Below are 12,576 nucleotides of genomic sequence, written 5' to 3'. Positions count from 1 at the left end.
TGAGTTTTTTAGGTCAGAAATACAAAACAATTAGTAAGAAGCCTAGTAAATGCAGTTAATTTCTAGTCTTACTCCCAAATCTCTAGAGAGTCACAGTGCATTACTTTGGGAAAATATCTCAGTGAATAATGCAACCAAATCCAGATTATGAAAGCACACTTGAAGTGGTTGAATTCTGTGTAATCTCATGAACCCAAATTACCCTGTACTCTGTAAATGTGCCTTTTGGTTCTTTTGGCTGGTCTGCCTCTCAGGACCCCAGGTATGAGTGATTTTCTAGGCTTTGCTCACCTTCCATGTCATCTGCATGTGGGATTAGCAATTTTTGTTTTTTAATTTGCAAGAAGAATATGATTGGAATGGGACTTCAGAGGCAGTGAAGAATATTGACCAGGACTTCACTTAATATTACTGTGTGCCGCTTTAGAGAGGGCATTTAATAAAGAGGATCAATATTACCTATTGCTTGGGTGTGAGCTGACCATGTGCCTGCCTTCTCTTGTGAACCTCTGAACTCTTGACTCTACTTGTGCTTGTCTCTCTATTTATTTTTACCATTCCTTTTGTGGATGGCTAGAAATGGGAACCAAATGAACAGGTCTTTTTGTAAGCGATCTTGTCATTTAAGGCAGCTTATGACTGGTTCTCTCCATTTATTTCAGTGAACAGCCTATCCCGCTCCAAGTATTGTTAAACCAGGAGGCTCAACTGGAACCCTGCACGAATACAGAGTTTGGGGCCAGTTCTTTCATCCACTCACCTGCTTCCTGCCATGAGTCACACTCATCACTATTCCCAGAGTCATCTGCCCTGTCTGCCCCCCAGCACAATTCCCCTACTAGGTCTGCCTCAAACCTTCTGACTTCAGTTGAGGAGGACAACATTGACCCTTCTGCACTCCACAGGCAGGCCTTACCTAAAACACTAGGGAGGACTGAGAAGAATGCTCATTATGGTTGGGAACCATTGGATGTACCAGAGGGTAAGCTGCAAGGCTACAGGGGTGACAACAGCAGCTGTACCAGGTTCCCCCCACAAGAAGGAAGAGGCATTGATCAAGAACAGCTATTCCAAGAAAAGAGGGATCCTGCTGTCTCATCCCAGGTGATGCCTTGGTCACACTCAACTGGAACAGATACCTCTGAGAGAGGAGATGCACACAGCCTAGGCTGTAGTCCTTCAAGTTCATCAGCTCAGCCCAGCCTTCCCCTGTACAGGGCCTGCCACCCCGTAATGCCTGCTGCTTCCTCACCTATGCTTCACTCTCCTGATACTGTGCAGAAAACTAACCAATGCTTCCAAGCCAAAAGCCTCAAAACTTTGTTGATTTCAAAAGTGGATGGAGGCAGTGACGATCCCTGTAGGCCAGAGTTTCCCAGCACAAAGGGGCTTGTCCGCTCGCTAGCAGAGCAGTTCCAGAGGATGCAAGGTGCCTCCACAAAGGATGGCACAGGTTCCCAGGATAGAAGTTTGACAAATAGTCTAAGGAAGAACTCTTCCCCTTCTGACTCTAAGCCTCCCTTCCTACAGGGTCAAGGGAAAGGCCATTGGCCTTGGGCAAAACAACAATCCTCCTTGGGTGGTAGGGACAGACTACCTTCCTGGGAAGAGCCTGCTGATTATCCTTCTCTTGCCATGTACTCTGGGCTGCCTAATAGTGAAACTTCTAGGGGAAGACAGCCCAGGTTGGCAGAACCAAGCATGAACCAAGGAAAGCCATCTCAAGTGAGAGATGCTAGGCCTAAGGAACTGGGCAACAGTGTTGACTTGGGGACTTCCTTACCTTTGGACTCCTGGGTGAATGTCACAAGGCTCTGTGATTCTCAACTTAAACATGGGGTCCCTGGGCCAGGAATGAAGTCCTCCCCCCACGATTCCCATACCTGTGTAGCCTATCCAGAAAAAAACCACATCCTTTTGCATCCACATTGGAACCAAGACACAGAGCAGGAAACCTCAGAATTGGAGTCTCTCTACCAAGCCAGTCTTCAGGCTTCTCAAGCTGGCTGTTCTGGATGGGGGCAGCAAGATGTGGCCTGGCACTCATTTAACCAAACAGGTAAGAATGCAACCATGGGCAGGGGGAGTGGGGGACATAAAAAAGCTAAAAGTGAGAGGACAAGATCAGAAGAGGGTTGGCATTCTGTCCAGATAACATCCCCAGCTTAGGAGGTGGTAGCAGATCTTCTGACTTTATTCATAAAGACTTTAGGACAAGAGCTAGACCTTTTTCTGGCTAGAGTAGAATCATCATGGTCTAGTTCTCTCTTCTAAAGGAAGAGATCAATGAGTATATGCCCAGGGCTTCTGCAGTATGTAGTGCTAAGGAGTGGTTCATAGGTCTTTGAGAGGGACTCAGCATGAAGTAGGGGAGGCTGAGAAGAAAAGTCATCCTTCTATGGCTTAAGAGCTGAACTAATCCAAGATCCAGCTTCCAGATCCAACTTGCAACAAGGATGCCCCACATTGAGCCATATCTCCCAATGTGGCATTTCCAGATCATACTGAACCAGAAATATCAAGATCTTCCTTGATCCCTTCAGGAACTACCAGGTGTAGAATTTTCAAGATTGTATACTTGTAGGGTTCCTGTTCACTGACTACCCCTTAGATTATATTGTGTGAAGAATGAAGTCTACACCTTAAATGTACTTCACAGACTTAGTTCTGGAAACTGAAGACATGAAGAATATTTATAACTTAGATTGATGTACTTGAGAACTCCAAAGCCTGAACTGTTATCCTGGTTCCATCATTAACTGTCAGCATAAATTTGGACAAGTCACTTACTATCCCATGGCCAAATTTTTACCTGTAAAATTAGAGAATGGGTTCAATGATTTGTTTTAAAGATGCCTTCCAACTCTTAAAATGATATATATAATTCTGTGAAATTGAACTCAGAGAATTTTATCTTTAGCTCAGTATGGCAGTTTCCATAACAGTACAGGTTCCTTGCATGCTGCCAACTGATGTTTGAATACAGCCATGGAAGTATTTATTGAGTACCTAGAAGCTGTTCCTAGAAGCTGTTGGTGAGGGGATATTACATAAATATAAAATTTGATATTAAGGTATGTTTTTAGGGTATGGATCACAGTGTAGACTTTGCAATAACGTTATATTAAGTGCTCCCTAGGTACATGGGACCGGGCAGTATGGGAAGATTCTAAAGAACAAGGAAAAGCTCGCATCTACTTCAATTAGCTTCCTGTCTGAGGGAGAAAGAATATACAAATGTCAAGTATTTTAAGAATAATAATAAACACATATAAAAGAATATATTACAATTAAAATTAAACTAACTGAATGTCAAGCATCATATTACCAAAAAAACCCAAACAAACAAAAAAACTCTTACATTACCCAAAATAGGAAATTCTTCATTGTAGATACTTTTGAAAATATATAAAGTAACAAAAATCATTGATAATCCCACTCATAGTTTCATGAGTTTACTTCTGGCTTTGTTTTTTTATGCATATACACTATATATTTTGTTTTGTTTTTAAAAACAAATTGTTACAATATATGTATGCAGTTTATTCTCATGATATTTTTATATTATATTCATGAGCATTTTCCCTTTGAAAAAAACTACCTTTAAGGACTGGCAATATGTTGCATATGAAGGTACTGTAATATATTCAACCATTTTACTATACTTTCTGTACTTCCAATTTTTAGATAAATAGATGATGAATATCTTTATATGTAAGTGTTTGGCCACAATTCTGATAAGCTTCTCAGAATAAATTTTTAAAAGGATAATAACAGTTGAAGGTTATTTACTTTTAAAAATTTCTTGATTATGTACTGGTAAATTAGCCTTCAGGAAGATTATACTTCTGAAAACAATTTGGAAAGAGTACCTACCAAACATTACTTTTTTGCTTAATATTAAGTGAACAAAAATTAGTTAAAAAAAATCCATCTGATGAGTCAGTCCTCAAAATCCTTGTCAAACCAAACTAGCCTTTATTTTGACATAAAGAAGTGATCAGGTGGAATAAATCAGGAAATAGATAATGAAGGGAAATGCCAATTAGGATCTGTATATGATAGGATATATCTTTAGGGGAGTCACTCTTTATTTTATCTTATTGTAAAGCATTTTTTAAGTACCAAGGTACTTTCTCCCCCCAGCTTTATTGATAGAATTGACAAATAACATTGTATAAGGTTAAAGTGTATAATGTGAAGGTTTGACACATGTATATTTGAAATGATTACCACAATAAGGTTAGTTAATACAACCATCACCACGGATAAATTGTAGTTTTTTTGTAAGAACATTTAAGATCTACTCTCTTAGCAACTTTCAGGTAAATAATGCAATATTGTTAACTACAGTCACAATCCTGTACATTAGATCCCCAGGATTTATTCAGCTTATAATTGGAAGATTATATATCCTTTGACCATCACCTCCCCATTTCCCCCACCCTCCAGCTGCTGTCAACTACCATTCTATGTTTCAGTGAATTTGTCTCTTTTTAGATTCCACATATAAGTGAGGTCATGTAGTATTTGTTTTGCTCTGACTTAACACTTTAAAAAAAGCTTTATTGATATATAATTTACATACCATACAATTCATCTACTTAATATGTATAATTCTGTTTTTTAAGTATATTCACAGAATTTTCCATCCATCACCACAATCAGTTTTAAAGTGTTTTCATCACCCCATGGGGTGCCTGGGTCTCTGTTGGTTAAGTGTCCCACTCTTGATTTTGGCTCAGGTCATGATCTCAGGGTCATGAGATCAAGCCCCACATTGGGCTCTGTGCTCAGTGTGGCGTCTGCTTGAGATTCTCTCTCTCTCCCTCTTCCTCTATATTCTCCCTCCCACCCTGCACATGCTCTCTCTCTCTAAAATAAATAAATAAAATCTTTAAAGAAACCCGCTACCCGGGGCGCCTGAGTGGCTCAGCTGTTAAGTGTCTGCCTTCGGCTCAGGTCACGATTCCAGGGTCCTGGGATCCAGCCCCGCATTGGGCTCCCTGCTCCATGGGAAGCCTGCTTCTCCCTCTCCCACTCCCTCTGCTTGTGTTCCCTCTTTCGCTGTCTCTCTCTGTCAAATAAATAAATAAAATCTTAAAAAAAAAAGAAAAGAAAAAGAAACCCGCTACCCATTAGTAGTCACTCCACATTTCCCCCTACCCCTGTCTCCCCCCAGCCCCAGGCAACCTGTAATCTATTTTGTCTATAGATTTGCCTGTTTTGGATACATGATATAATGGAATTGTACAGTATATGTTTTGTGACCAGATTAATTTTGACATTATAGTTTTTTTTTTTTTTTAAGATTTTATTTATTTATTTGACAGAGAGAGAGACAGTGAGAGCGGGAACACAAGCAGGGGGAGTGGGAGAGAGAGAAGCAGACTTCCCACCAAGCAGGGAGTCTGACTTGGGGCTCGATCCCAGGACCCTGGGATCATGACCTGAGCTGAAGGCAGACGCTTAATGACTGAGCCACCCAGGTGCCCCTAATTTTGACGTTATAGTTTCTAAAGAGTTATATAAACATTGCCATTGACCTATATTTCTAAATTTCATAGAATTTTGAAGTTAGGCAGACATCATCTTAAAAATAACTTTTTGTTATAGAAAGTTTCAATTCTATTCAAGAGTAATGAGTAAATGTTACAATAGCCCTCCAGTACTTATCACTAGCTTCCACAGTGATTATCTTGACCAGTTATCAACATACGGCCAATTCTGATTTAGCTATAGACACCCCCCCCCCAACCTTTCCCTTCCCTACTGGATTATTTTACTGTTTATTTATTTATATATGTTTTATTTTATTTATTTTTTTATTTCCTTAAATAATCTCTAATTAGGTCTCAAACTCACAACCCTGAGATCAAGAGTTGCATACTCCACTTACGAGTCAGCCAAGTACCCCTCTACTGGATTATTTTAAAGCAAATCCCAGACATTATATTATTTCATCCATAAACAATTTGGAATGTATCTCTAAGAAATACAGACTCTTTTTTAAAAGGCAAAACTATAATATTATACCTAAAAAATTAACAATAATTTTTAATACAATACAATAACTAGCCAGTAATTCTCATTTTTTCAATTATCCCATAAATGTCTTTTCACAGTTGGTTTATTTCAAATTAGGATTCAAACAAGATCTACACATTGCATTTTATTTATTTGTTTCAAGGCTTCTTTTAGCCTATAAAATTCCGGGGTTTTTTTTCCCCTTAGCACTTATTTATGGAAGAAATTTGGTCATTTGTCAAATCCACATTCTAGATTTTACTGATTATATTCTAGTAATTTTTTCTTTTTTAAAACATGTTCTTCTTGTTTTTTTGTAATCTGGTAGTTAGGGCTAGAGGCTTGATTAAAGTCAGGTTCAATTTTTTTTTAAGTTTTATTTATTTAAGTAATCTCTACACCCAAGGTGGGGCTTGAACTCACTACCCCAAGATCAAGAGTTCTGCACACCTCCAACTGAGCCAGCCACGCAACCTTCAGTTTTTGTTTTTGTTTTTAATAAGAATATTATAGAGGTAGTACTTTGTATTTCTTTCTTTTTTTTTTTTTAAGATTTATTTATTTGAGAGAGTGTGTGTGCACACGTGAGCAGGGGGCAGGGGTAGAGGGAGAGGGAGACAGAATCTCAAGCAGACTCCCTGCTGACCGGGGAACTGGACATATGGGGGCTTGATCTCAGGATCCTGAGAGCATGACCTGAGCTGAAATCAAGAGTCAGACGCTTAACCCACTTGAGCCACCCAGGTGCCCCTACTTTGTATTTCTTATACCAGGAAGTGCATGATATCTGGTAGTCTGTCTTCTTGTTACTGTTGATCCATGAGTAGACATCATCTTAACTCTATCTTCTATCAAATCCATATATCCCCTCAACAGTACTCCTTACAGGTAGCCACCTTCACCTCTGCTGAAATATCTTTACAAGAATCAGTCTATTCCCTTCAGGAGGTTCCAGCAGCCACCTCCTTGTCTAGTAATCAGACTTTATTAGAAGAACACCACATTCTAACCATTACAGCTGTAATTCTTAAATCTGGCTGCCCATCATAGTCACCCAAGGAGTGGCTTTTTAAAAAACACAGAAATAATTTTACATAAATGGGATGACAACATACATGCTGTTTTCGTAGACATTTTCTTATTTATCTTTCCTCCTCTTACATAAATTCCTACCTTTTATCCTCCACCTTCTAGGTAATAATCTAATGTGCATATTTCTGTATTTTTCTGTTCATATAATCCTATGTAGACCTACCTATACAGTGGGGTTTTTTGCCTCATGATAGTATTACAGACTTTTTTTTTTTCCTTTTAACTTAACAGTCCTTCATGAAAATCCCTCCAAGTCAGCTAGTTTAACTCAGTTCATTCTTTTTAGTGAGTGGCTGGGCATATTTGATAGTGTAGATACCTTAGTGTATTTAGTCATTCTGCCAAACGGGCATTACTTTATTTCTAGTTTTTTGGCACTACAAATAATGCCTCAATAAACTGGTATTTTTGCTTCTTTTTTTTAAAGATTTTTTTTTATTTATTTATTTGAGAGAGAGAGTGAGAGAGAGAGAGAGCACAAGAGGGGGGAGCGGGAGAGGGAGCAGACTCCCCGCCGAGCAGGGAGCCCGATGCGGGACTCGATCCAGGGACTCCAGGATCATGACCTGAGCCGAAGGCAGTCGCTTAACCAACTGAGCCACCCAGGCGCCCTGGTATTTTTGCTTCTTATTCCTTGGAATAGAATTGTTGGATAAAAGGGTAAATCATATTTTCAATTTTAATGGATATTTCTAAACAGCCTTTTTTGGGAAGACTGTAACATTTCAAACTTCCTTCAACAATGTTTGGGGATATTCTCCTATACTTTTCAGGGAAGCCTTTTATTTTTTTCATTTTTTTTTTTTTTAAAGATTTTATTTATTTATTTGACAGGGAGAGACACAGCGAGAGAGGGAACACAAGCAGGGGGAGTGGGAGAGGGAGAAGCAGGCTTCCCACTGAGCAGGGAGCCCGATGTGGGACTCGATCCCAGGACCCTGGGACCATGACCCGAGCCGAACGCAGACGCTTAACGGCTGAGCCACTCAGGCGCCCCTGTTTTATTTATTTTTAAATATTTTATTTTTAAATAATCTCTACGCCCAACTCCTAACCTGGAGATCAAGAGTCACATGCTTCACTGACTGAGCCAGCCAGGTGAACCTCAGGGAAGTCTTTTAAAAATAAATATTCCCAGGCTCACTACAAAGATTCTGATTCAGCAGGGCTGTGGAGAGATAGAGGAATCTGTACTTTTAAAGGTCCTAGATGAATCTGAGGTGGTAGTAGAACCTCTGTACCAGGAAATACTAAAAATAATATTTTAGCTTGGTATCAGGAATATCCTCCTTTAGCCAGATACATGTATTACAATCAAAATATCAAATCAAGATGTGAATTGGTGATAGACATATACATTAAATGTAGGTCAAGGGCATGTGCATTTTCAGAATGGAAGGCTTAATTAGTTGTATTGGGGCAAGCCCCTTGGGAGTCACATATCCAGTTTGGAGCAGTTCTTAATAATCTAGCAAGATTTTGAGGAAGAGATAAGCATTTAGTGATTGTTTAGAATTTAAGCAGTTAGTGATTGAGAGAAGCTAATGGGGAAATAAAAGAGCGTTACATATACAAAATATTGTTGAAGAGTTCCTGCCCATAGTAATAGGAAGTGAGATCAAGAGACTTGAATTTTAATTCTGATTAATCTACTTACTACCTTTCAAACCCTGGAACTCATTTTCCTGTTACATAAAATGAGGAGGCTTGATAGATGATTATATATTCACTTCAATTCCTACATAGACTGAAGATAATGTTCCCTTTGTCATCACAGACACTCTAGAGAACAACTATGTTGGACAGTTTCCTCTGTATATATTGTAAGTCTTGGGCAAAAGTCTGACAGAAGCAAAGCTGATTGTGTTTAAAAAATTGAAATGAGGCAAGATGGGGACATTCAGTGGTCTTTCCACAGAGCCCCTTCTGTACAAGTTCTTCAAAGCCTTTGTTCTGAGACCCTTGTTGACCTATAGGAAACTATCCGTATTCTGAAACTCCTGTTTCTACATTATAGGAGCACATCTCCATTCAATTCAGGGATACATATTTGTTATTTCATGAAAAGAACTCCTGAGTTTTTGTTTGTTTGTTTTCGTTTTGTTTTTTGCTGACAGGCTGAAGTTAGGCTCCAGGAGAAGAGATGGCTTCAACTTGTATTTATGTTTTCCTCCTCAGGCTCTGCAGATGGTGTGGGGAGGAGGTTGCACTCAGCCCCTGGCCTTGGTCTCTCAAAGACCCCAACAGCAGAAATGGAGCACAGTCTCCATGAAGCCAGCACAGTGCCTGCTTCTCAGGTAGCAGCCTCAGGTCCTACAGTGCTGGCATGGGGTGGTGCGTTGGGAAAGGAAGTGTGGAAAGATATGAGTGGTAGGATTGGTGGTAAGGCAGGAGCATGGTAACGTGGGGCTCTTGGAAGAGAACAAGGTCTGTGATTGAGCAGAGATTGCCACATGGCCACTACCTTTCAAATGCATCTAATTCAGGTCTCTAGTAGTGAGGTCTTACCCTATTTTCTCCCATACCCCTGGGGACAGGGTCTGTGGGAAAACCATAGGTCTGGTGTTTCATGTCTGCCTGTGTGTGTCTGTGTGTTTGAAGGCTGCACCTTGCCGAGGCCCCAGGAGGGAATATGGGGAAGATGATCAGTGCGGTGCAGAGAACTTTCACTGCATCTTACACAGACTCAGTGGCACCGTTGTCTCAGAGAGGGACGAGACTCCAGTCTCTTCCCACAGTTTTGTAAGTAGAATCAGGCTGTATCTATTCAGAGCACCCTCTTTCTTTTGCTAAGGTAAAAGTACAGTGTAGGTGGAGGGGCAGGGGAAACTAAAAGTTGTAATTTAGGGGAAAGCCATGTGCACTCAGCAAAAATGATGACACATAGTCATTACTTTATTGACACACATTTTGTTGGAGCCCAGAGGAATTCCCCTTCCCTGTAGCAGTTCTGGAAGGTATATTATAGGGTTCCCTAGGGTGAGAAGAGTCCTAGTAGCCTAGTAGCCTTGAGTCTCAAAAGCAATAGCTGCTGATTGGGTCAAAACCCATTGCACTAATCAAGGGAAGAAGGGAAGACATGGGATGGGGTATTGTTTTTACCTTTTCCTCCCCACTCCAGTATAAGATTGAATGGGGTCCAGTATGCTTTCATGCTAAAATGAAGCATGTGCATTAGCAAGAAAAGGAGAATGATTTAAGATCTTCCTCCTTGAGGCTTTTCATATGGAATCAATGCAGTGATCTGTAGGTGAAAGGGACAGGGACACCGAAGTCAGCAGAAATCAATAACTCAAATATTTTCAGTGGCTGGGTTTATAAATTACCCTTTTGAGAATTTCACACACTTGCCTAAGGCAAGTTGAGTTTTGATTACAATGGAGGTCAGGATGCAAAGCTCCAGTGCATTAAAGCTTGTTCACCAGGTCAGTTCAATAAAAATTTAAAAACCAGTTTTAAATACATGATATCAAAATTAAAAGGTATAAAGGATATACAGTGAAAACTAAGTCTCTGTCCTACTAGTACTTCAGATCCAGTTTCCCTCCCAAGCGACAGTCATTTTTTTCAATTTATTGTTCAAAATTTCCTAAACTCTAAACAGCTTGCCATTCTTTTTGGGAAAGGTGGTCGTTTTTGCCTAGCATTTGTTCTTATGTATTGTTAGTGAATTTAATGGCAAATTGTTATGTTTCTAAGGAGTTGGCTTCCTTTCTCCTGACTTCTATATCATTCATTTATTCACTGATTCATTCTTTTAAACAAATGCTTATTGGGCATATGTTCTAGGTATTGTGCTAGGTGCTGGGGATACAATGGTGAGTGAGCTAGATGTAGTCCCTGCTGTCATGGCCTTTGCAGTCTACCTGGGGAGACAGATAAAGAAAGAATTACTATGATAGGATTTAATGCTATGGAAGCATAATAGAAGGGACATCTAAATCAGATTTGAGAGATCAGGGAAGGCTTCCTGAAGGAAGTAAAACAAATACAGCAGGTAAAGGAACATGAAGCAGATATTCACTGAATCAAAAGCAGCTCATTTGGTATGGCAGGATTAGATTCTGGCGAGGGAAGGACAGTGTTGACAAATGAGACTGGGAAGAATATAAACAAGAGTCATATCATGAACCACAGTACGGAGTTTGGGAGGATAGAGAGAAATGGACATGTTGGAGAGCCAAAGAGGAAGTAAAAGTCATTGGGACTTGGTGCCTGATTGGATATGGGGAGAGAAGAATCAAGGCCCATAATTCTTGGGTTGATAATGATGTATTTGAGGGAAAAGATATGTATAATTTTGGATATATTATGCTTGTGATATCTGGTAGGCCTTTGGATGTGACACTTAAAAGCTTGAAATCAAGATTCAAGAGTCATAGCCATTGAAAAGAGGAAAAGAATATTGTGAAAAGAGGAGAGAGGCCAAGACATATCCCTGATGAATATCATATTTAAGTGGTTCATCTGAAGAACCCTTAAAAGGAGTGAGGACCAGAGAGATAAAAGGGAAACCAGGAAAATGTGGCATCACTTTCTTCTGTGCAGAAGAAAGGAATAGTTGGCTGTGTCCCATACTGAGAGGATTGGCACCTGGTCCTTAGGCTGTACGGTAAATGCCTATTATGTACCATGCTGTGGTAGGTGCTATGAGCATACACTGATGAAATAACACAAATTCTGCCCTTGAATAGCTTACAGCCTAGTTAGGAAATAAAATATACTGGTATATAGATTATTTTATTTATTATTTATTAGGTGCCTGTAATGTTCCAGGTCCTGTTGAGGGTGCTGGGAATACTGGAGTAAAAAGAACTGTATTCTACCAGGAGAGAAAGACAATAAACAAGTAAACCCCAAACAATGTGGGATTGAGAAGAATAGAACAAAGCAAAGGGAAAAGGAGTAAAAAGGTAATAGTAGTTATTCTCAGGGCTATTTTGGATAGAGTAGTAAGTGAAAAGGCCCTGAGTTGGAATGAGCTTGGTGTGTTTGAGGAACATTAAGAAAGTTATAGGGAAAAAGGCATAGGAATGGTAGAGATAAAGTGAGAAAGATCAGCATTGCTATCACATAGCAACTTGCAGGCCACAATAAGGAAGTAGCAGGCCTGGAGATAGGAAGATCAGATTGGAGGCTGTTGCAGTGGTCCACTTGAGTTTAAATATGAAACCTATAGGTAGAAATGATATTTCTTGACAAAGGCAACTAATGGAATCGTGGATGAGAAGTGCAAAAGTAAGGGCAATGTCAACATTTGAATCTAGGTGACTTAGGAAAATGTGGTACCAGGAGGTGGAATTTGGAAGGATGTTGGTTTGGTCTTGGACATGTTAGTGTTTTAGGTGTTAAAGGGGATATTTCTGAGACTTTGCCACAAAAGTGAATGACAAGTGGAGTACAGAACAGGACACAAGCATCAGTGGTTACAAACTTGACTGGCAAAAGAGGAGACTG

At 39.8% G+C, this 12,576-nt stretch overlaps 1 protein-coding gene across 12 annotated transcripts in view; it reads left to right on the top strand.

Annotated features, from left to right (window-relative positions):
• Positions 1–12,576, top strand: part of USP54 (ubiquitin specific peptidase 54) — a 122,429-nt gene that overhangs the window by 106,078 nt on the left and 3,775 nt on the right. For 7 of the 12 annotated variants that reach the window (XM_054508217.2, XM_054508218.2, XM_045878077.3 and 4 more), the window contains 3 exons: positions 663–2,059; positions 9,298–9,416; positions 9,721–9,861. In XM_054508217.2, coding sequence (XP_054364192.1) covers positions 663–2,059; positions 9,298–9,416; positions 9,721–9,861 — 1,657 coding nt within the window. The remainder of the gene's footprint in view (positions 1–662; positions 2,060–9,297; positions 9,417–9,720; positions 9,862–12,576) is intronic. The other 5 variants (XR_008506341.2, XR_010412478.1, XM_064594801.1 and 2 more) reach the window with 2 other exon arrangements.

Source organism: Mirounga angustirostris, unplaced genomic scaffold (assembly GCF_029215605.1).
Source record: "Mirounga angustirostris isolate CCGP_5_RB_7025 unplaced genomic scaffold, mMirAng1.0.hap1 SCAF_6, whole genome shotgun sequence".
Lineage (NCBI taxonomy): Eukaryota > Metazoa > Chordata > Mammalia > Carnivora > Phocidae > Mirounga > Mirounga angustirostris.
Note: the sequence above shows the minus strand (reverse complement) of the source record. Positions and strands in the feature narration are given on the sequence as shown.